General features: G+C 29.9%; 1 protein-coding gene across 4 annotated transcripts in view; it reads left to right on the top strand.

Moving 5' to 3' along the window:
- The window catches only part of Sick (sickie), a 109,107-nt gene that overhangs the window by 79,009 nt on the left and 3,361 nt on the right, over positions 1–26,737 (top strand). For all 4 annotated transcript variants that reach the window (XM_074245114.1, XM_074245104.1, XM_074245098.1 and 1 more), the window contains 8 exons: positions 2,293–2,634; positions 2,738–2,962; positions 3,291–3,702; positions 3,852–3,993; positions 4,897–5,135; positions 5,320–5,471; positions 24,031–24,114; positions 25,528–26,199. In XM_074245114.1, the coding sequence (XP_074101215.1) occupies positions 2,293–2,634; positions 2,738–2,962; positions 3,291–3,702; positions 3,852–3,993; positions 4,897–5,135; positions 5,320–5,471; positions 24,031–24,114; positions 25,528–26,199 (2,268 nt within the window). The remainder of the gene's footprint in view (positions 1–2,292; positions 2,635–2,737; positions 2,963–3,290; positions 3,703–3,851; positions 3,994–4,896; positions 5,136–5,319; positions 5,472–24,030; positions 24,115–25,527; positions 26,200–26,737) is intronic.

The following is a 26,737-nucleotide window of genomic DNA, read 5'->3' as shown; positions in this document are numbered from 1 at the left end:
TGCCTTTTTTTCCTCATTTATTTTTATTTCCTTCGGTAAAAAATGGCTCACATCAGGTCTGATTTATCATTTATTTATAAGTAAAATTTGCCGGAAAAATAAAAACAAAAATAGTGATGGTGAAGGTGGAAATTAAAGTGGATGTAAGTAATAGGAAAAACTGATATATAAAAGAGCGACGGGCCGTTGACCCCGACTTCCGTATTATATTTTCTTTCCTATCTATTCTACACTCCACACTCTACGCTATCTTCTCCAATTTCCCGATTACGCGCCCTCCTGCAATCGATATACTCCACAGCACGTGCATCGGGTTAAATTTAAGCGACACACTGAATCCCGAAGTCACTCGCTGAATTATACAATGAAATATAGTTTTTTATTTTTTATACATGTACAAACGGAATTTTTATTTTAATTTTAGTCACATGGTGAGTCAATTTTTATTATAATTATTCTGGAATAATTATGATAATTTTTTTAATTTAACTTTTTAGATCATGTATAATGTTAAAAGTTATTATGTTGCTTATATTTTACATCAGCTGAATTTTTATATTTTTTTTTTTTTTTTTAATTTTAATTTTAAATATTACGCGCTTTGATAAAAAAAAATTTTTTATAATACTTTTTCAAGCTTCTTTAATTTATTAAAAATTAATTTTTTATAATACTAATATAAATTAATACATTAATTATATTAAATAATATTAATAACATCCCATTTCTTTTTTTCATCGACAAACTTGCTCTCCCCAAGAATCGAACCCAGTCCCTCTGAATATTAATCATCCAACTTGGTCTTCACTCCACCTCTTGTTCATTAATCACCAATGATTAATTGCGCTTCATGACTTGACCTAAAATTATAAAAATAAATTAGTATTTTCCTTAATTATCCCAAAAAAAAAAAAAAAATTATTTCAATAAAAATAAAAAAGTTATCAAACAAATCTTTAAAAATTCTATTTGATTCATCCGCTTTAAGTACAACTCAATAGAGCAATTCAGAAGCAGTAAAAAAAAATAATAACCAGCTTTTGAATAAAAATTCATCTAAAACCGTACTTAAATTTTTTATGGCTCTCTTCCAGTTTTTATTTTGTCATGCACCGAAATTGAGAAAGCGCTACAAAAGTAGAGCAGTGTATGGTGTATCCTCATTTGGGTTCTATAAAAAAATAATAAGCGGTCATTTTTCGGGCGACCTGCACTTGTGGAAGTAAATACGCCCATAAATAAGTTTATTTCTTTGTATTACCGTAAACAGGGCTTTGTTAGAGCGCCGCGACCCTTTGTTTCATCTGCGGTTTGCTAGACATTAGCCCAAGACGGTATTGTCCTTTTTCCTTCAATAGTACAATGCATGAAAGAGACCTTGAAAGTCTTTCTATGGATGTGTGTTATGTTTAACTCACACATTGCTTTATTTCTGGCAATGCCACCCCATGACTCACGGCTAGGGTGAATGGCGAGAGGAAAAGTGTGTAAGCCGGAAGAGGGGCCATACTTCGGGCACACCCTTGTGGGTTACTATCGATATCAGTTTACAGTTCCCTAAGAGTAATATAAACCGTACACCGTGAATCATGGACTAATGCACGATTGTGTAACATTACTTTACTCGTGTTGTTCGTATTGTATATATTGAATCGGAAAGCTTTGTATTAAACGAGCTTAAGCGAGCCCTTGACCTAGAAATTAAAAATTTTTTACAGAAAATTATTCATTGATTTTATTTATGTTAATAAAAATTATTCTTTACAAAATAATTTGTTCAAAAAATTTATTAAATGAAATTTATTTAAAACAAGATAAATTTTAGGGTTTAATATTTTTTTTTTTTTTACTTAATTTAAAGCAATAAAATTTTATTAAGTAATTTTTTTTGGCTCGAAATTTCTTCTTTTATTTAAAAATGATTTTTTTTTATTTTTTATAAAATAATTTAATTGAAAAATTGAGAAAATAATTTTTTTACTTAATTTAGAATAATAAAATTTTATTAAATTATTTTTTTAGTTTAAAATTTATTTTTTTCATTAAAAAAATTTTTTTCACATAATTTTATTGTTTAAAAATATTTATCAATTTAAAACAAACAAATTTTCTTGTTAAAAAATACTTTTCTCTTAATTAAAATCAAAATTATTAATATTTCTCCTTTTTAATCAAGAAAATTTTTTTTAATTAAAAATATATTTATTTAAATCAATTTAATTTTTTTTCCAAATATAATAAAATAAAAAATTTACTTATTAATTAATTAATTAATTTATTTATTTGTTCCAGAGGGTGCCAGGAGGTAGTGTCGTCGTGGGGGGTGGCGTTGGCAGTGGCTCAGCCACCCCCCAAACACAACAGGCTAACAACCTAGTGTATCGAGTGGTCAGTTCTCGTCATCAGGGACATCCCCACGTAAAAAAGTCCGACAGTTCCCAGCAGACTGAAAGCACAGCTTTCAAGCATCAACAGCAGCAGCAACAACAGCAACAGCAAAATAATTGCTCAGCAAATAACAGTAATTCCAATAGTCAACAATGGAAAAAGTACATCGAAGCCGGGGCTGCACGAGACAGAGAACGAGACAAGGAAGGAGCGCCGTCGAGTCCTAGTCCCTCTAGACGATCACAGGTAATCAATACTACATAAAGCGCTTTATTTTTATTTTTACTTTTATTTTTACTTTTTATTGTATGTAGAGACGCTTTATTCTGACGCTTATTTGTTTTTTCAGGACAAACACAGAAAGCAGGCCATGGCTGAGTACACCAACGGAGAAAAACCGCAGAAAGTTTCCTCTGGCACGTCGACAAGCAGCAGTAGCAAGGTCAGAGGAGTTCCTCAGAGCTTTGGATACGTTAAAAGACACAGTGCTGGTACCAGTCCAAGTCCCAATGGAGTCCAGAATGGCAAAGACGCCACTAGGACTGCTCAAGTCAGCGCTGTGCCACGGACTAAGGTAAATTTTAAATCTTTGATTAAAATTATTATTAAAATTCACATAAAAAATTTTTGACAATTTATTTAGTTTAATAAAAGCTTTCTTTTAATTAAAAAAACACAAAGAAAATTTTTTTTTAAGTCAAAAAAATAATTTTACCAAAAAATAAATTTTTATCGTCTAGCGACACATTTTTTTAATTAAAAAAATTTTTTTTATCAAAAAGAAGCTACTAGGAAGTAGAAAAAAATTTTATTTTTAAAAATTAAAAATAAAAATCACTAAAAATGAAAATTTTGAAAATCTGCGCTCTTAATTAAATGATTTTAATAAAATCGACTTCTAGGTTAAAGTTTCCGGAGGTACCCAGACATGCACTACTGAATTGCAAGCAAACTCCGCGGCGAATCAGAGTCATCACTACAAAAGCTACAGCTTGACCGGGCCAAGTGCGAGCCAGCTGTCCCAGTCAGTCAGAGACAGACTGATGCTCGGGTCACAGAGCTTGCCAAAACCTGGAAGTCCAGAATTCACGGCATTGTTCGCGTCAGCTCATCATCGAGACCGTGGCGGCAACGCGGGGCCTGCTACCGCGGGATTCTCTCCGCGGGTTTTAAAACCCTCTGACGGAAGTCTGAGTGACACTTGCAGCAATTACGCGGCGCCTGATATCCAGAGTTACTATGCCCCAAATAGTCCGTACGCGACTTCCTGGATGAGACATAGTAACACTTATACTCCCAGTGGAAGATCTCAAGGTTTGTTTTTTTTTTTTTAAATGTAAAAATAAAAATTTTAGAAACAATATAAGCTTGTTTATGAGTTAATTGAGCCATTTAATTTAATTTATCTGACTGGATGGGTGCTGATGGGATAATAAAATACTAATCATCATATATATCTTCAGGTATGGGACTGTGCGAAGCTGATAGCGTTGAATCGTTAGGATCTCATAGAACCAGTTTGAGCCACGCGCGATTGCTGATGCACCAGCGAGACTCGAGTGGGTCGCCAGCACCTCCGCGTCTAAATAGGAGCAATTCCATCAGGTTAGTTATTTTATTAACTCGAGGACGACATCATCCGCTCAGTCACGGTTCATGATCAGTTCAAGAGCTATCTCCGTCTGTGATTATCGTCTGTTACTTTAACAGCTTGTATCAATAGTAATAACAATAAATAAATAGTAAATAATCAATTAAATATAATAAAATTAAAGTACTACGGTCGTGATAAAGTTGTTTATTTATATAATAAAATAACATTCTAGCCATCTAAGGGACAGGACTTTCCCAAGGTACAATAAGCGAAACAAAAATTCTCTATCGCACATCAACACCGAGTTCGCGTATACTTAAACTGTATTTAATAAATAAATAATTCAGGTTGTTACGGATCAAAACTTTTTAAAAATATAAATTATAAAAAATTTTTTTTTTAATTTTAAAAATATAAATAAAATTCATAATTACCTGAATTATTTATTTATTATATTAACTGGAATCTAAAATACTTCTTACTATATTTAATATTAATTAAAAAGCTTTTACACTGTATTATACTACTTATACTTTTCTCAACTCTGTGTTTATATTTAAATTTATATTTATATATACATCTAAATAATACACTTTAATTATAATTATAAAATAATAAAAGCGTCGAGTGTAAGGTGCATAATATAACTAAGTAAAAAAAACTCCAGCCTTGCATTGCAGGTATTGTTGATGCTTTTAAGCAGCTTTTTGTAATCACATTTATTCGATGACACTTGCCTACACGCAGAGACATTTGACCTGGCTGAATTCCATCATCATAAAGCTTTTATCTTTAATTATTACTATTACTATATATCTATATCGTCGTTTATTATTACTTATTACGTATAATATTTGTTTGAGTTGAGCTTAATTAAAGTTATTTGAAATATTTTTTGGCTTATTGTCCGGCAGGTCGACCAAGAGTGAAAAAATGTATCCGTCAATGCTCACAAGGGGCAGTGGAGCGTCTTCATCAGTCGGCGAAGAAGTCGGTATCGGGATCGGAGTCGGCGGTGAGCCCTACTATAGTGTTCCAGTCGGCTCGGCAGGATGTGCTGGGCAACATTGGTCGCAACCTACGTCTCCGACACCTACTCACGCCTCCAGACAGCCACCTAATCTTTATCAGAACGTTCATAAAGATGATGACAGTAAGACCTGTTTTATTATTATAATTTTTTTTTTATCACAATTGCGTGATAAATATATAAATTGTTTTTTAATTTTATTTGGAAGGAAAAATTTTGGTGATATTTATTATTATTATTTAATAAATTGAACCCAAATAAATGAACCTTTACATAAATTTACGCTTTCTTAATTAATATTTTTCAGTTCATGGTTCCTCAGTTTCGTTGGTATCAACAGCCAGCAGTTTGTACAGTTCAGCGGAAGAAAAACAAGCTCACGAGTTAAGAAAATTACGCCGAGAGTTGCTGGACGCGCAAGAAAAAGTTCACTCGTTAACCAGCCAGTTGTCAACTAACGTGAGTTACATTTCTTCTTTTAATTTAAAAAAACTTTATCTAAATCTAAATCTTGCTTTTAATCTTATTAAATCTTAACATAACTCGGTACCGCGACAATAAGGATCTCGAGTCATAATTATACCGATTAAATCTAAATGTTTATCCTGTGGCGAGTTAAGTTGAATTTACGCGCTATGAGACCGAGAAGCTATTGGTCTTCTGAAGAAACAGCGCACCAGTCAGACTTTAGGATCACTGTACTTCTACCAATCAACGATCTCTAGATCCTATGGATCCCCTGGTTGTGGACAGCACACACCAGCCCAGAGATCTATAGACTTTACTTACACACACCAGTAACTACAGAACAGCGCGGAGAAAGAGAATAAAGAGAACAAGAGGGGACGATCTAACAAGTAACTCTCTCATGCTCCCGCCAGTTTGCGTTGAGACGCGCAGCGCATAAGACACTTTTATCGATCGTTAACATGCGCGCTAGATCACTCGTAAAACAGCTACGGAAAACAAATCTGTGCACAATAAAAAGTGAATACCAAAAATAACTAGTGGTGTAAATAAACCCGCTTTAAAACTTTTTAATTTTTTTAAAAAGTTGAATTAAATAAAACTTCAATATTAAAATTTAAATTTATAATGTAAACACTGCTACGAGTGTTTACATTTAATCAGTAGATGATCTAATGTTAAAGGTTTGCTCGTGATGGAATCGAGCACAACATCTGGTAATTATCGTGACTAAACCGTTCCCGATTACGATGATCGGTACGAGGAAGTCATCCTGTATCGCTAATATATAATATAATTTATTCCCTGATTAGACTTGGATATTTATAATATATAAATATATAGATAACAAGTCTAAACATAACCGACCCCAGGAATTAAATTGTTGACTCAAAGATTCTAATAAATTTTTTTCAATTTAAATATCTAATATGTAATATGTAATAGATTACAGTGCTAGATAGTTTTGGCTTTCTATGATACTCAAGATAACAGACATCTGATATTTTTTTTTTTAGTAAAACATATTTTTTGTAAATATTGAATTTTTTTTTATTGAAAAAAAATTTAATAAATTTTTTTTTATGAAAATATTGAATTTTTTTATTTAAAAAAAATTTTATCAGATGATATTATATATTATTACAAGTATCATCAAATAAAAATTCAAAAAAATAACTAAAAAAATTTTTTTTAATATGAATAAAATAACGTTAGAAGATAATCGATGTTTTTAGTAGCTTTCTATCTATTTAAATAGTTTATCTATGTGGATTGCCGGGTGATAAGACTATTGGTAATAACTAATAAATAATAATAATTATAATAACTAAAACTAATTAGAATAAAAATAAAACTCAATGCTCGGCAATTAAAGCGATAAAATAGCATTGTTTTTAAGTAGTATTTATCTGATCAGAAGCATCCCTATAATTAAAACGAAAACTAAAATTTAAATAATAATTCATACCCGTTAGGAGTGAGTTGTAAAGCACCCTGCGCATTAATTAAAATTTTAATTAGCTTGATTAATCGCGGCGTCTAATGAAGCTTTAACAGTAATGCTAAATAAAAATTTACAAAGTTCTTGTATATTAAATATAAAGTATTCAAATAAATATTCCGGCGTTGAATGCGTAGCACATTTAAAAAGAAACTAAAAGTGCATTCTGATAATTTATTCTCCTCAAGAAAATGCACTAAGACCGATGTAAATGTACCCCAGACCTCTTGCTCTGTACTCTACTGTTTTCTTATGTGTGTAATGTGTATATTACTGTATTACAGTACCGAGTTAATGTATATTCGGTGAGAAACGCGTCTTGAATTCCCAGTCACGTATTTACACAGACATTACGATCCTCGAATGGTCCCTATTGGATTCGTCGGACAATGACAATAGTCCCACGTACATATGTATACATATATACATATATATTGAGTTACGATGGTCATAGAAGCTGCAGGATACCGTCCAGTACTAGTATGTAGTACATAGAATAGAGTATATACCTACATTAAAGCAGTCTAGTCCCTTTTTTCGGGATTTACGATTTACGAGCCAGCCCCCTTTTTTAGAAAATCTTTAAAAAACACTCTAAAGAGTAAATTCGAGCTGGAGTATGAACTAGTAAACTTAAATTTTGTTAGTTTTCAAGTTAAATTGAGAAAAGACCAATTGTTTAGATTTGGAGCTTTAAAATTTAATAATTACTTTTATTTATTAAATCATTTAAGCTCATCCCGATGTTACACTCCTCAAGACCTTTAATTTGAATACCCACATGCATTTTCATATATTTATATATTATATATATATATATATATATATATATATATATATATATATATATATATATATATAATATATGAAAATGCATGTGGGTATTCAAATAAAAGCTCTTGATAAGTGTAACATCGGGATGAGCTTATATCTTTAAAATTGTCAATTTTTTTTTTATCATAAAAAAATAAAATTTCATGATTTAAAAATTTTTTACTAAATAATTAATATTTAAAATAATTTTTTTAATATTTTGCATCAAAAGTAAAATAAAAATATTTATTAAAATATTAATAAAATTGCAGTCAAAATTAAAAAAATAAATTTCCTTTTAATAATTTAACCTTTAAAAAAAAAAATAAAATAGACTAAAAATATGAACAAGTTAATTTTTGAATTTTTTATGAAGAAAAAAATCATAAAATCCCTAAATCTAACAATGCCCGAGAAAAAACCGAAATAATAGAAGCGCACTGCAGTAGGTACCTAGAAAAATAACTTTTCACGGGTCAACACTTAACACACTAGCTACTTGAGACTTGGGGATAGAAATTTATTGAGTTCCGAAGAATATCTAGTTAAACCAACAATTCAAACTGGTATTTCCTCGTGAAGTTAGTCCTTGACTATTTTTCCATTATTCCATTATATTTCAAGTACTATATGCTGGTTGTTTTTTTACTAAAGTCGTTTTATTTATTTCTAAGACGTGACGATTAACGATTAGTAATTTCGAATCCTCACGTATCTCTTTATTGCCTTATTACTTATTTATATTTATTTCCATTTATTATTCCTATTGTAACCGGATGTGCTTACAATAATTATTGCGTCAGCGCGTAGTAGTTAATAGAAAAATTGACATACGTAGAATATATTTTATTAAATAATTACCGTCTACACTATTTCAATAAATTATTCCAATATATTTTATTGCGATGTGTGTGGAATATAATAATTAGGTAATTGATTTATAATTTTTTTTTTTTTTTTTAGTGTCTATGGTAAAAAATTTATCTTTGCACTCATTGTCGCGGAAATTTTATAGATGACGTCAAAAATTTGCTTGTTTATTTTTTTTATATTTTACGAGACTTGTAAAAAGTGTTATTGGTTTTTTATTCGAGTAAATTCATTCAGAGTTGATAAATTTTAGCGGATTAAGGACAAAATGTTTCGTTAGGAAACGTTTTATTGTATTTTATTGTATGGGAAAAAAATCGCTAATCTGCAGGTCTCCTTTTTCGAGGAGATGCTTTTCTTATATTAGCGGCATTTTATTTCTTGAATTGTAGACATAGAACTAAACTCGAGACTATCTTTTAAACCGCTGAGAATTCTTCACACTCAGGTACTTATAAAATACCTTTCGCGAAAAACTCTTGCCCATATTTATCTAAATATCTAAACTGTTATTTTATTTTGTGGTGAGAATTTTTAAGATTTTTAGTTTTTGGAATTTTTTTTAAGAAAGTCGTTTAAAAAAAAAATTGAATTAAAATGTATTTTTAGTTTAAAAAAAAAAAATAAATTTATATTATTTGCACTGAAAAGTCTTAAATAATTGGCTACTAAACAATTCTAATCACAAAAGATACCGATAAATATTAAAACCCAGTAGCGTCAATAAATAAAATGAAATAAAGAGAGCCTCGTCCTCTTTTTGGTGAATATCTCACATAAATAATAATGTCTCAGAGAGCTTATATTATATATATTTATACATGAATAATTCTCTGAAGCATTCTAAATAACTTTAATGGACACTCAAACCCACTTAGCCATCCGCATCTACATCTATTTCCCTTCTTATATATTATATGTTTCTTATTTTATTCAATCTTCATTTTTTAATTCGAAAAAACCGACCGGTCCTTCGGGCAAATGTCACTGTTGAAAAAAAATCTGCAAAAAGTCGATAACAGTAGCATTGATCATCATAATCAAAACTTCTTTCTCTCATCCATCTAAATTATTATTTATTTATTTACATTTTACATTCATTTAATTTTAAAAGTTAATTTATTTTAATAAATAAATATTTTTTAATTTTATAATAATAATTTTCAAGTCGTTAAAAATTCTGAATTAATAATAATAATAATAAAATTATTAAATTTTAAATTTTAAATTAATAAAAATTAATTAAAAAATTAGATAAAAAAAATAATATTAAAAAATATTAAATATAAAATTATTTAAAATAATTTCTGAGGATGACAATGAACAAAAAGAGAAACTAAGATAAGACTAGACCCTGAGTTGTCTTTATTGGAGCCAACTGGCAAGCCAATCCCGTTCTTTCGCTTATTAAAACTCTTGTTGTTATTTCTTTTGTCTCTTACTTATTATTATAGAGTCTTTTACAACCCAAGTGTCAAGTGGTTTCAGTTGTAAGCATTACCCTCATGTTATATCTTATATTTTATATGATTGGAGATGAAATGAAATATCTGATATAAAATACAACTTTCAATAATATTAATTCTCCTTTATTTTATCATAAACATCATTCAATCTCTCTATATAAAATGTACAAAGCTATAAATGTTAACAAATATAATAAATAGCAATTGTTGAGTTAATCCTGTGACTAGTAGAGTCAGGTGACCGTCGACAGGAAAATGAACGCTGGTAGATGATACGTCAGGCATTGCTTAGATCCAAAGAATGGTCGTGAGGAAAAAGTGGATGCTCATCCGCGCCATTCGTTTCCATCTTCGTCTTAAACTTGGTCTTTGACTCTAACTCTATACTTTTACACGACATACGAGAGATGAAGAATTAAACGAATGGCAAAAACGGGCTGAGACATGGCCATTACTTTTTCACCAACTTTGGATTTCAAATAAAACGGATTCTACTTTATTATATTTTATACAAATCAATAAATTTAGCCCAACCGACGGTATTTTTCTTGTCGGGAAATTTCAGAACTTCTGATTTATTAGAGACCTTTTTTTGTGCTCTATTGCTTAGTATTCTCTCGATATTTATTTATCCTTCCATTTTTATTTTAACATTCATAAAAATTGGAGAAAAAGTATCAATTTGGACGTTATTAATCTTCAGCGATCAATATCTCGGAAACTATTGTCCCGATATAAAAACCTTTGAAACAAAAATGCTAGCTACAAATCTCTTCTTTCGGATAAACTTTGACCGGTTTCTTGATCTTGATTATTTAAGAAGTTATGAGCTGTTAAAGTTGAATAAAAAATTTTGAAATTTATTTTTTTGAATATAAGAGTTTCTAGTTTCAAAAATTAATATCTCGGAAATTATAAATTTGATAAAAAAATTTTTTAAACAAAAATTGTAGCTGTAGGTCTCTTCTTTTAGATAAACTTTGACCGGTTCCTTAATCTTGATTAGTTTAGAAGTTATGGGCTGTTAAAGTTGAGAAAGTTTGAAAAACTTGCATTTTCTTGCATGAGTTCATAATTTCAAAAATTAATTTCTTTGAAATTGTTGATTGAAAAAATTTTTTTTTTGCTAGAAAAGTTAATTAAAAGTCTCCACTTTCTTATAAATTAAAAGTTGTTTCTTAATTACGATTCTCTAATAAGTTACGAATAGTTAAACTTGAAAGAATCTAATACTCTGAAAAACAATCTTACTCTCCATCAAGAAAATAGTACTCCCAATAAAAAGATCCATGCAATATGCAGTTTAACCATTTTTTCTCAATAAAACTTTACAGCTTTTCCTTATTACAACCAAAAAGAAAAAAAAATATCTAAACAAAGTCAAGTACCAATTTCTCCCAGACTAAGTTCAATTTAAGCGGATTGTAATTTTTTCCTGTTCAATTTCTCCCCGAGACTTGCTCCCATCAAAGATTCACTATTTCTCGAGATAACAGTGAACTATGTCTTTATATTTAAAGTATCCACGAGCGTTGAAAAGATTCACGGTAATAAAGTGCGGCGCGTAAAACGATAAACGGTACCTGAAGAAATCCAGCTAACAACAAGTATATAAAAGGTGCTGGTTAATTATCATCAGCACGATTCCGAGTTTTCCTCACCTATCTTCTTGTCTCATGGGGTTTTATGGCCATAACATACGCGATTATAACCGATGCTTTAGGAATACTATTTTAAGAAACTAACTCTTTTTCTTTCATACTTACATAAAGCCTGTAGGCGAAAAACCATCTATTTGCTCTTTTCTTCACTCAACATTATGCGCAATTTACTTTTGTATTCGTCAACCTCCCCTTTCTTTTTTTACCTTAATCTATTCTCTCATATTTATATATTATTCACAGAAAATATAAATCTGTCTGATAAATAAATATATAGAGTTTTGATAAAAGTACCCGCATTCAAGCAAACATTTAGTAATATATTTCCAGCCCTGCGATCATTCTTTTGCACGCCTTAGCTATACTTAACTTTCACAATAAAATCCACAAATGTTTTTTTTTTTATTCTTGAATATAAAGAAAAAAAATCAATAATGGCTTTATTAAATTGCACTGTACTTTCTTAAATATTGACATTTTTTAAGATATAAGCTCATCTGGATGTTACACTCATCAAGAGCTTCCATTTGAGTACCCACATTAATTTTTCATATATTTTTCATATATACATATATATATAATATATATAAATATATGAAAAATTGATGTGGGTACTCAAATGAAAGCTCTTGATGAGTGAAACATCGGGATGAGCTTGTGTCTTCAAAAATGTCAATAGTTCACGAGATACAAGATCATTTCTTAATTACGTATCCAGAGATAGAGTGAGAATTAAATACAATCTTGAAAAGGCACAAATTCAAGTCATAAGATTATTGTTAAAAAATGTTTTTTAAATCTATCAAATTTTTTAGGTAATTTAGGCTCAAAAATTTTTTTTTTAGAATCAAATTAATTTTATATTATTATATTTATAAATATTTTTCTTTTTATTCATTTAACTTGCTTCCAACCCCAATCTTAAATTTAAAACTCTTATATTATTCCTCCTAATATAATGCAACATAATAAAATTCCCGACGATAAAATCATGTGAGAAAGTATTTCATTCTATTCAGTTGTTTACCTAGATCGGTATAGTCTTATATTCTCGGGCATAGAATACAAAATAGTGAGTAACCGAATAACCGTGTCAGCAGAAAGCGGATGCGCCACTTGGATTATTTATCTTTATGTATTTGTATTCGTATTCTTATTAAGCTGCACTAAGACTATTCTTATCTTGAGCTAAAAATAAATCCAGTTGAAATCGCAATTGTAATCAGTATCGCTGAATTTTCCATAAGAAGTAGAAGAAGAATTAAGACTTCTTTATGATATCATAATCGATAAATCCATGTACTTGATATTTAGATGGGAGTATAAGGAGCTTCATCTTGTTCATTATGAACAGAAGCTTATGGCGTCTAGACGGATTTAATGAACACTCCTGCTATCAAAAGTTGAATCACTATATTAGATAATCGTTAAATATAGAAGCTCCGATAATTCCAATCTCTTATGCGCGGTCCAAAATCACTTTGTATCATTGTTAAGTTAAGTATATTGAAATATATTAATGTTAATAACTATATGCACATTGTCCGTGCTCGATGTGTAATAAACAGGTGTCATCTACAAAAATAACCTTTGATGTTGCGTCATAATCATAGTTCCAGAGGTTATAAACATAACTGTAAAGTTAGAGGTCGTTTGCAATATAACTGGTAATTTATTTCAATTTATTTTCATTATTGGTTTGGTGATTAGATTTGGATCGATGGTTATTGGGTGGGTGAGATTTCGATCAATGTCAAATTTTTAGTGTTGCAATCGGTAATTAAGTTACATAATATATGTAAGTTGAAATTATAATTTTGGGCGATGAATAAGAGATTAGATAAAATTAATGAGGGTCTTTTATTGAAAATTAAATTTTTTTTCTTTTAATTTTTATTATCAAATTGTTTATCATTTAATTTTAAATTTTATTATTTAAGTCAAAATTTTCGAAAGTGATTTACTTGAAAAATTTTTTATAAAAAAATAAAAACCGCTCTTTTATGTTATTTTTTATAAAAAAAATACTTGTTATATCTTAAATTAATAATTTTCAATTTTTTTAAATTGCTAATATTTTTTTAAATGCTAACATTTGAAAATTGAGTGTCAAAATATCAAGACAATTTTAAGAAAACGGTTTTTTCTCTTAAATTTTATAATTATTAATTAAAATTCAAACATTTAATTAAAAATTTCCTTGAAATTAAAATTCCATAATTTATTTTTCAAATTTTAATAACTTCGTTTAAAATAAAAACTTGATAAACTCTGGCCTTAAAAATTCCTATCCCAACAAATCCCCCATTTAAAGTTGCATAAATTGAAACATCAGAAGCGAATCAAACCGGTATATTAAATTCGATCAAGACCTCTCGCACTAGACATCTAGACATAACTGGAGATAACTTTGAAGTGCCTTATTCGGATAATCCGGAGGGTGGTATAAAACTCGATCTCGTATATAATGTCAGTAACCAATATCCCGTATAGCATCACATCAGAGCAATATAGCCGAGGATCACCAATAAAAGATAGAAGATACCTCGATGCCTTTCTTGCGTTATATCTATTCTCCTTCTTGATAAATCTCCCACCCATCCTCAGATCTGATCTACCTCCAATGAAGAAACATTTCATCCCAGTTAAGTCCACAAGCTAACGTTTCTTTCAGCGCGATCCTCAAATTCCTCTTTATTACTGCTTTAAAGAGCAAGAGACGACATACCTCGGTATTATTACCATTACCTATACCCAAGAGCCAACTATAAGAATTATAAGACGACATATTTCCTGGGTAGTCGACCCCCAGTACTGTACAGCACAGACTTCAGACTTGAACCAACATTCAAACTTGTTTGTCAATACCACACATTTGTTCGTATGTTTACAATACCAATAATACAACAATTATCTAAATTCCTCTCGGCTCTCCTTTAGGGCTATTTATATTCAAATTTACAATGTTATGTTCTCCAGTTCCCCACCAACCATTGTTATAAATTAATAATTATATTCCATCGATTCATATTCAGTTATTCCTTTCACCTTGCAATCAAATGCGTCATTAACTTTTATTTAAACCTAATAAATAAATAACAATGATAAAACTTAACTTAGGGGAATAGAACTTTACTAAAACTCAATATATGTATGTATGTATGTATGTATGTATGTATGTATATACGGCTTTTATCTGGGAATCACGTTACGCACAGTGCATACGATTCTTTCTTTTCCCTTTATGTTATACACAAGAATAAGAATACATATGTAAGGAAGGCTTAATAGTGAGTAGTAAAAGCATTTACATTGGATTTAATAAAATAGCCGCGGTTGAGCTCCGATAACGAGTTCTCGAACTTGGTCAGGTCGATCTGGGTCACGAAGAAATATATAGTCTTTTTTATTTCACTTTTTAGGAGTTTCAAAATATATAAATTACTATTTTAAGTTAATCTTGGGATGATAAGTGATTTCAATATTCATTTTGTTGAGCAAGAGGTTGCGCGCGGTGCTTCTTTGGTCTTATCAGTGTGATAACTAGTCAAAAACATGCCTCATGTGTGTTTTGTTTGGATTTTTTGTTGAGTAAATATCCAGAGAATTATTCAAATTTTATTTTATTTTTTATGGAAAATTAAAAATATTTAATTTGAAATTTTTAGATTCATTTATAAATTTTTTTATTAACATATTTATCGTAATTTGTATATTTAATTTACCGTAAAATAAAAAGTTAATTAAGTAAATTTGATTATCAATCATTTTATTGAGAAATTTATTTTTTAATGTCAGGAGTAATTATAATTTGTTTTTGATTTTTCGAAGGAAAAAATAGGCCACTAAGATGAAGAAAATAAAACTGGGATCTGAATTTTTCTACTAGTTTATTATTAAGAAATACTTTTAAAGGAATATTAACATATTTTAGTGACATTGAAGGTATAGAGCGTTGACAAAGTTAAAAAAGATTTTTGTTAACAAGTTGTTTCTTAATAGAATTATATAATTTATTCTTCAAATATTAGATTAGAATTTTATGGCTTACGCGTCAGAATTCTTAGAAGTAAGATATGTTAGATTTTATGTTTTCTCGTGAATTTTCCGGTTCATTATATTTGAAGAATAACTAACTCGAGAAAACATCGATTTTAAAAAAAGAAAATTTTTATTTTTATTTATAACGATCCATAAAAATTGGAAAAAAATGAAAGTTTGAATAATATGAATCTTCAATATTAAATATATTTATAAGTATAGGTCTGATGATAAAATTGTTTATAAAAAAATTATAGCTACAAGTCTCTTCTTTCAGAAAAATTTTACCCGGTTTCTTAATCTTGATTATTTTAAAAGTTATGAGCTGTTAAAGTCGGAAAAAAAATTTTGAAATGCATTTTTTAACATAAGAGTTTCTAGTTTCAAAAATTAATATCTCAGGAACTGTAGGTTTGATAAAAAATTTTTTTATACAAAAATTGTAGCTACAAGTCTCTTTATTCCAAAAAATTCTGACGGGTTTCTTAATTTTTATTAGTTGGAAAGTTATGAGCTATTAAAGTTGATAAAAAATGTAAAAAAGGTGCTTTTTTTCTCTAAAAAGTTGCTAGTTCCAAAAATTAATATCTCCAGAATTATTAATTTTAAAAAATAATTTTCTGGTACAAAAATTAATTAAAAACCTACTCTTTTAACCAAAATTTAATTTATTTCTTTATTCCCAAAAAAAACATCGATTATCACCCGAAAAAGTATCAATTTTAAATAAAAATCCGAAATCTTTGAGCCAACAATGTCTTACCGCCTTATTTCCAGGATTTCGGACCGCCCAATTCCAAAAACCACAATGAATTTCTCTTAAAAACCCCCCAAGTGCCACAACTATGGATATAAACGTGTGCTCTCGCCGAGTCCACGACGGGTATGCAACAATCAGAAGACCAAGAAGCAGACCTAGAGCGGTCTACCGATCAGACTCCGAAGAGTTCATAAAAGACGTAACACCGTACGCCCTGGCGGTAGTTTCGGACATTACCCAGATCCATCAGGTTCCAAGATGGTCCGAAGGGAAGTCCTGCAGCAAAAAGCTGCAAGAGAACTACGGCACCCTCCGGCAAAAATCCTCCGACATAAATTCCCAGGAGCCGAAAGTCTTCAACACTTTTGCCAAGCAAAAGCCTTCAGACGACAGACTTTACGACTCTATACCTTCAGAATCGATCAAGTCTCTAGAATCTTCCCCGAAGAAGCTGATCGAGAACTTCTACGACCCCGTGGCTCCCGATTCGCCTCCCAAAGTCCAGAAAAGAGAGAAGGAAAAGCCAAAAAGACGGAACCAGCCGAAGCAGGTTCCAATTTACGCGATTCCAAATCCATTTCCAAAGCCAAAAGACCCAAAGCCCACAATTGACAGTAACTACGTTCCAAGTGGCGACTTGTATCGCACCACTGCCAAGTACATTGAAGACATAAACAAGAACATCGCCGAAATAGACAAAAGCTACGAAGAACTCGGCTACACTTCAGGCTACGGAGTAATTCGCAGCAAATCAGACGTCCAAGATCAGGAAACCCTCTACAGCCTCGCCAGGAAGAGAAACATGGCCCCCATGCCTCCAATTAGCCCCGACTTTGGTGAAGACGAGAATAAGCTCAGCCAGATTGTTCGTCCGAATTCTTTGGGAAAGCTTCCGCCGAAATTACTGCCGCGTTCTTCGTCAATCGACAACACTAATAGACACTCAACTGGCTCGACGTCTACCGCCACTTGCTCCACCAAGTCGACGGAGTCTCTTTATGCCATAAGCGAAGGCTTTAATAGTTCTAATAATAATAGTGTCATTAATGGCGGCAATTTTCAGTTGCTCAACAATAACAAAGTCGTGATGAGATCACCGTCCGAAAATAGACGACGGCTTCTATCTAAGTCTTTTGACGCGGAAGCCGTTCTTAAGGATCGGTTCGACTGTTCAACTCTTGACAAAAGGAACATCAAAAGGCTGTCGAATCGATTGCCCGAGCGGAGAATCAAGAGAGAAAATGGATGTGGAACTTGTCAAGAGGACTGCAGTCGACAAAGAAGGTACGAGACGTTACCGGCGAGATGTCGGAGGGTTAGAGTGGTGGATGACATTACCGACAAGATGGAGGATAGTGAGCGGGATTATGCGACCAGGAGCTTTAGCACGCTTGATGTCAGGAACGAAATCCTCGGGAATTATTTGCTGGATACGACTGATGTTATTTTGAAGAATAATTTGGATAATTGTGGGACTTTGAGGACTAGACACAATTCGCTGGAGGCTGATGAGTCGGTAGCGATTTGTCAAGGGTTTGCGACGCTACCCAGAAGAGGTAACACTTCTTCTTCGTCCTTAATTTCGGCCTCTTCTGTTTCGTCGGCTGGCTCCTCGACCACGGGTAATAATAATAGTATTTGCAATGGCAAAGAGAGGGATTTTTTACCCACTAGAAGATTGTCCGGAACAGTGCCCGTGCTAGAACCACTTTATGAACACGCGGTGAGCAATCCTGTTAAACCTAGGCGCTGTGAAAATGTGATACCGTGGTGGGAACTCGCCACCAGGAAATATCGACACCGTAGCTGTCCCTCCTTACAGGTAAATTGTTACTTAATGTCACTCTGTGAGTTTTATTTTTACAATGCGGTGTTAAAGTTCAAAGATTAATAGTTATTGCAATAGTAATAATTATTGTGGTTGCAATGATGGAGATTTTTGCCTACTTGAATTACATTATATAAATATCATTAATGACTCGATTTATTTAAATAGACAATTTCGTTTTTTATTGAGAATTATAACAGGACGTCTGTCAAATAATAATTATTTTTAGTATGTATATACCTATATTTATAGATATTAAAATGTCAAGAGTAAATGCGAAGAATGACGAGCCGTTTGTATAATGTTATATTATATGGAATGTTGTGTAGTTATGTTACCAATGAAAGCGTAGGCAAGACTCGATTGAATAATTAGACGTGCTTGACACTTACTTTGCTTTAATTATTATTATTATTATTCTTTCTTTCTTTTTTTTTCTTTTTTTTTTTAATAATTTATCTGGAGTTGTGCCTTTTTTAAGTTTTTATATCATTTTCACCAATAGTCAATTTATGATAAGAATTTAAGCTGTATTCGAAAATACTCTATCTAGATACGTAATTAAGAAATTACCTTGTATCTTGTGAATTATTAACATTTTTAAAGATATAAGCTCATCCCGATGTTACACTCATTAAGAGCTTTCATTTGAATATCCACATCAATTTTTCATATATTTATATATATATATTATATATATGTATATATGAAAAATATATCAAAAATGCATGTGGGTACTCAAATGAAAGCTCTTGATGAGTGTAACATCCAGATGAGCTTATATCTTTTAAAACGTCAATATTTAAAAAAGTACAGTGCAATTTAACAAAGCATAATAATAATAATAATAATAATAATAATACAATAATAATGTCGGAAAAATTTATTTTTATTATTTTCAATTTTTATATTACTAAACTAAAATTTCAAAACATTTTTTACAATAGTATAATTATTTTATTAAAAATACCTCATACAAAAATTCATCAGTACAAAAATCAATCTAATTAATCCAAAAAATAATAAATTACAAAATAAATAAATCAGTCAATTCATAGCAGCTGAGAGCACAAATTCAGCGGTTTTTAACCGGTCAGCAAGCGACACCATAAGTAAATAATTTTTTTAGTGGTAACCTGCCAAGAAAAATAATTCCAGCTGTATCAACGCTACCACCTGTCCATTAAATTCACGAGCTTTGTTATTTTATCCGATTGATACGATATTAAATGTTAGCGCGTTGCGTAAAATTAATATAAGCGAGCTTCAATTTACAAGTAACTTATTATTATTTTATTAATGATTACCCATAAAATATTACATTACACTAAAGTTTCTCCGTTAAAATCTAAATACATTATATTACACATAAGCCCTGCTTATAATACTTATCCTCAAAGTATGGCGTTGGCTATCAAGAGAATAATCGCTTTTACACACTCGACAACCGTGACGTTTAATATTATATTTCACCCAATATAACAATATTACTATACATTGCACCTTTAAGATTTAATGAGCAACCAAAGACGAAATAAGACCCAGTGAAAGTACCGGGATCCAAAAGAGACAACAGTATTTAACAACTGTTACTCCACTTAATTCGCGACGCATCCAAGAGTAAAAAAAATTCAAGGATTTAATTATTAGATATTTATTTTATAATTATAAATAATTATATAAATTGTTGTCTAACCAGTATCAATTAAATTTTATTTTATTTTTTTAAACTTGTTTAAACAATTAATTTAAAAAAACTTAATTCAAATTTAATTGAGAAATTGAAGTATTTTTTTTTTTTTTTTTTTTTAAGTAAAATTGATTTCTTCATTTTTTTAAGTTATTTTTTTATGTTAATGTTGATGTTGATGTTGATGTGGATATTAAGTTCTCAGTCATATAAAATGTATGTATATTTGATTTGAAGTAATATTATTATATATATCGACTCGAGTCAGTTTATTCGAGGGCGTACCGTAATAAAAAGATGATGACTGCGACCTGGAAGTCAGTGGCAAAAACATGACATGATTCTTGACCGTATAACTTGTACGGAAGCTGAGAGACAAGAGTTTACTTGTGTTCGGTTTAAAGCTGTTTAGTCTTAGCATTTATTTTATATTTTTTGTCTGACGTTAAGTTTGTCAGATGAATAAAACATTTTAATACTCGGTAGGATTAAAAAATTGTTTGTGTTTTAATTGAACTAAAAAATTGAGAAAACATATGCTTCTGTAATTAAATTATATTTTTTTGAGAATTTTATTTGTAATTGATCATTTTGCTATTTTTTTTTCCATTCAATTGATCAATTTAAACATTATAAATTTTTTTTTTGTTTAAACATCAATTTTTTTCAGTGCAATTTTTAAAATATAATTAATAATTCTTAAAATAAATAATTTATTTATTTAAAAAAAAATGAAATAATAATTACAAAAGCAAATGACAAATAATTATTATAAATTGCAGTCCAACTATCAAAAGGTTAAATAAAATGAACGTAATAAATAAAACATTTAAATCGTGATCGACTGGCATTAATTTATCAAGTTTGATATATATATATATATATATACTTACACTTAATTTATATTGTGAATGGAGTGTAACATTATTTAAAATAACAATATTGATATCGATGAGATAGAAACCTTCGATTAATGGGATAGTAATAGGAGAGATAGATATCTATCGAACAGCGTTCCGCGTGGGAGTAAATCACCGGATATTTATCCGATTAGTTAATACTTCCGCAGCGGCCAGGTATCCAGGTCACAGATTCGTTCTCTCAAAATACATCCATTATTTATAACCACATTACAACTATAACATGTCCGATCAGATGTCCATTCGTGCTCCGTGGGCTTCAATACTTCTAACTAAATTATGTAACGATAATTACAGTTACAGCCGAGACCTTCTTTTTTGTTTACCTACATTTTTATTTGCTTAGTTATCTAGTTTGTGACTATCGACATAGACACTTTTATTGGTCAATTAACTGGACGATTAAAAATTAAGTCGATATTGAATAACAGACTAATTAAAAATTATTTTAGTTGGTAATTGTTTAGTTTTATGGGTCACAATATTTAAACTCATAAAAACAATCACCATTTTTTTTTTTTTATTTAAAGTAAAAACAATTGGAAATTTTTTTTTTAACATTAAAAACTTTATCAATTGATTAAAAAATTTATTTTCATATTTATTATAGCGAAAAAAATTTAATGATTTAAAAATTCCCTCTTTTTTAACTTTAAAAACGTCATTTTCAACTATAGTCAAAGAATTTTACCACTGGCGCCATCTTTCGGAACTTAAAATAATTAAAAAAAATTTTATTTAAATTATCATTTCTTCTTTTTAAACTAATAAAAAAACTACCTAAAATCTTCTAAAAATTAAATTTTCTTCAATTTTTTAATCTTTGCAACATTTAAAAATAATTTCCAGCTTTCTTCTTAACAAAAAAAAAATTATTTTGAATATTCAAAACCCTGCAAGTGATTTATTAACTCTAAAAACTGGACATACAAAGAAGAATAATGTTTCCTCATTATTATTATAATTACGTGGAAGGTATTGTCATGCGTTGTTGCGTTGTATGAATTTCCGTCCGCAGCACCTTTGATTCAGCTTGCACGTTCAAGTCAGTGTTTACAATAAAATTTATTTATATTTAAATAAAACTTCCACTGGAAGAAGTTAAAACTCTACTTGCAATTATCCGAAACTCGACACGCCGTATAATTACTTTGATATTTCTGAAGCAATCCTCGGGTACTTAGTACTTCATATCAAAAGTATATATAAATACATACTGATCAGGAGTACTTGATACTCGCAAAGTAGAGTACCGCAAATTATTACCGAGAAGACGATAAAGAACGAATCGGATAAACCCGTCAATCATACTCATGGCATTCCGTAGAATAAAACGGAACTTTTTTTTTTTTTTTTGTTTTTTTTTTTTTTTTGTTTATTTAAAAGCTAAATATGTGTAATCTCGAGTGTACGTGTTATGTAGTCTGGCATGAGACTGATACCATAAATTAATGGTATTTTAAATCCTTAAACAAATCCTCCCCGTAATTTTAGGACTGTGCTTTTATTTAGCTTCACTCAACTAAGTCTATAAGGCCCGAAGATTGTTTTATCTCACGTGATATTTTTTATCAGTAAAGTCGGAAGATAAATCGGCAACTCTTTAAACAAGCTGTAGTGATTCCAAGAGCAAGGCTGGATATTGTAATAGGAACGCGACTGGTGTACTGGCATTCTTATTTAAATGTATTATAAGTATATTAAAAACGGCTGTTAAACCTAGATAAATTATTCAAGAGCCCAATCTTTGGATTTAAATTTATACGGGTTTATTTAACTCTTTCTCTTCCGAGTAAGGAAGAATATACTGTCTGTCTATTACTTATTTAAAATTGTTAATTCACTATCTCCAGAGTTCAGATGATCATCTCTAGTCGAGATATCGCTTGACATTTAATTATTAACTTTTAACTTGTCTTTTTTTTTTTTTTGCTCCGTTCTGTTATCGTTATTTTAGTTTTGTTCGACCAGGCTCTTGCTATCTTGTGGTCGTGTAGGCGCAAACTGACCCAGAAGGCGACCCACACGACTGGAACCGTTAGATCTATCTTTTTGGTTTTTTTTTTTCGGTTGTCAAGGTCGGAGATCAATTGCCGGCTGATATTTTATCAACCTTCGGGTTTTAGAACTAAACAGGATTATTAATTTATTTTGTAGAATTTTTAGAAGTCCTAAAAGATGGCTCTAGTGGTGAAATTCTTTGACTGTAGTTGAAAATGACGTTTTTTATGGTAAAAAAGCGGGAATTTTTTAAATCTAAAGTTAAAAAATTAAATTTGAAGCTTTAAATATTAAAAAAAATTTATATCTGCCAAAAATTGATATTAAAATAACTTTAACAGCTTCTAAATTTTTTTTCTATTTTTTTTTTTGTTTAAAAATAAATAATTAAAATTAAATAAAAAATGTTTTCATGTTAATTTTTTATTTTTTTTTTTTTTTTTACAATTTCTTGAAAAAAAAATTTTTTTATTGAAAAAATTCATATTTTTAAAAGGAAAAAATTTTTGTCGGTTCAAGAAAAATTTTATAAATTTTTTTTATGTGCAATTTTTAAGATATTACCTATTTTTTTTTTTTTTTAATTTTTAATCATTAATATCTTTAAATACTGCGTAAAATTACTCAATTATGGTCCTTCAATATATTAAGTAACATCTAAATTTTTTTTTTCAAAATTATATCTTCCTACGCTCAATAATTTTATTATAAAAAAAAAAACTTTATCTAATAAATTTCTCAATAATGATACAGTAGTTAAATACTATCGATTGTATAATTTATTGAGAAAAAGCCTTAAGTATATGCAATTAATTTTGTAATCTACAAATTATATCATTTGTTAATATTAAGTAATAAGTAATATAATGGATAATGAGAATAAGAAAGTGGAATAATTAGAATCTACCGAGAGAATGGACCGATAAAGTGTAGCTTGGCACATGGGGATTGTAAATTGTAAAGTGTTTTTTCTGAATGGACGTTATATTTTTGTTGCAGGCCCACGTCGTGTCAGCCTTCGAGCAGTCCCTGTCGAACATGACCCAAAGGCTCCAGCAGCTCACAGCGACCGCCGAGAAAAAGGTGAGTTAATTTTTAAAAAGCTTAGTAATGTAATTTCCGGTTCTGTATTGTGTTCATTGTGCCAGGACTAAGTCACGGATTCATGGGTTACATGCCGCTCGTGGGACTAGATATTTATTTTTTTTTAAACCAACTGAAACTGTTAGACTCAACTCTACCGATACTTACAAGCCGTTATAATTTTTAGGGAAAAATATAGAAACAAATTCTCTAAGTCATTTTAATTCATTTTATTTTTCAATCTATATCAATTTTTAATTTTGATTTATTTTTTTTTATCATTAAAAGTAATTAGTAAAATTTAATTATTAAACTAGACTCTACACGAAAAGAATAAGATGACACTGGATATCATCCCAGATTATACTCAGTGATATCTATAGTGAACAAAAAAAAAAAAAAAAAAAAACTTCAGATAGTAGCCAGTATAATCCAGATTATAATGAGTATAATCTGGATTATTTTAAAGCTATTATTATTATTATTACTATTATTATTATTATTATTATTATTATTATTATTATTATTTCGACTTAAAAATTTTTTTAGTATCATTTTTAATTTTTTTTTATAAATAATAATAATAATAATAATAATAAAAATTTTATTTAAAATATTTATTTACCTTCAAATATTTTTACTTGAATTTTCTTTTTAAATAAAAAAGGACAGACATTAAAATTTTGATATAAAAAATTAAAAAATCCAATTTATCTTTTTAATTACTACTAATCAAATAATTACAAAGGATAATTAAGCTGAATATTGACGGAGCTCTAATTAGTAGTCAAACATAATAAACAAATAGAACCAGATTTGTGCTGTAGTATGTACATTAATCTACTAAACGCTTGAAGCTCGTTTAGGATATTACATTATATGTAGTATATTATCCATGAATTCGCCAAATATAAAATAGTCTGCACCTGCTGGCATACAAACTTGTTTGGCTGAAACATCACAGGCTTGGTAGTAATGACTACCCGATAAACATAAACATATGTTAATAAAATTAACAATTTTAATCTTCGCGAAATTTATAAATATACAACACCCTTGTATCATCTTCCTCATTATTTTTTAAATTAATATTAATAATATGTAATATATAATATATACAAGACCTCAGTCTCGTTTAAAAGTAACTTTATCTTTTCTTGGATCAATAAATGCTCTGTTTCATTTTTTTTTTTTTTAAGAGACTTTATCGTTATCATTATCATTAACTGCAAATTACAAATATTTACTCGCGCTTTAAAAATGAATTTTATTTTTTAGTTTTATTTAATTGCTACTTTATTTAACGAAGGTTTTTAGTTTGACTAAATGAATAATTATATAAATTTATTGAATTTAAAATGAATTGAAATTTAAAAAATAAAATTGATAATAAAAAAAATAAAAATTTTGCAGGACTCGGAGCTGCAAGAACTGCGGGACACAATAGAGCGCCTACGAAAGCAAAGTGCCGAGGCAAGCCTGAATAACGGTACATCACCGAGCGGACGAAGACATACCTTAGGAGACTCAGACTCAGGGTCGACGGGCTGCGCCGGTTTCAGCAACCATCAGGGCTCGTCAATGGCTCGGCAGCTATCGGCAGACAGCGTGACTTCTCTAAACTCCTTAAGCAGCGCGTGTTCGGTGAGCAGCCACCACAAAAAGAAAGGCTGGCTCCGCAGCTCCTTCTCCAAGGCGTTCTCTAGGTCACGGAAAAATCGCCACGGCTCGGTCTCCGACGCGGAGGACTGCAAGGACTCCGCTGTTCCGCGGATTCCCGGAGAACTCAGCGCCCCCAACAGTCCTCGATTGCCCACGGCGGTCAAGCACGACAAAAATAACCACGACAATCAAGGACAGAAGGTGAACGGACAGCAAAAATCACCCGAGCATGAGAACGCCCTGTCTGCCAGCAAGAGCAGCTCCGCGCTCTACAAGAAGGACAATGCCAAAGAAGATGAAGACGTTGATGAGCTCAAGAAACAATTAAGAGAAAAGGACATGGTGCTCACTGACATCAGGCTCGAGGCTTTGTCTTCTGCTCATCAATTGGAGTCACTCAAGGATACTGTTATTAAGATGCGCGTAAGTATTATTTAATATAATAAATTTCAACTCCTGTACAGAAAAAAAATTTTATTGTGTCGATTTAAGCCAAAAAAATTTTTATTATTTAACTAAATTAATTTTTTTTTTATTAACGCGCTCGTCTATTTATTGATATTTAATATCCCAGTGGCTAGGATGGAAAAATTATTTTTTTTTTCACTGAATAACGGCATTAAATATTTACATTTTTATGCTTATCAATTAATTACACGCTTAATAATTTTTAATTATAAAGATTTATGGTTTAAAAATTATAATTTAATTTTTTTTACTCGTACTTATTATTTCAAAGTCGTAAAACGGATTACATTTTATGAATTTTAATGAAAGAAGTGAAATTTTATTTTTTATTAGTCATTTATTTTAAGTCGTAAAATGAATTTCATTTTTGTTTGTTAACTATTTTTAATGAAGAAATTAAAAACTTTTTATTTAATTTTTTTATTAAAAAAAATTTTTGATATTTTGCAAATAATAATTTTCAATTTATCAAGGTAAAAAAATATCAGAATAA

Source organism: Cotesia typhae, unplaced genomic scaffold (assembly GCF_013202065.1).
Source record: "Cotesia typhae breed Kobodo isofemale line unplaced genomic scaffold, CoteBio_Ctyphae contig_11, whole genome shotgun sequence".
NCBI lineage: Eukaryota > Metazoa > Arthropoda > Insecta > Hymenoptera > Braconidae > Cotesia > Cotesia typhae.
The sequence above is the reverse complement of the archived record's forward strand: the minus strand, read 5'-3'. Positions and strand labels throughout refer to the sequence as shown.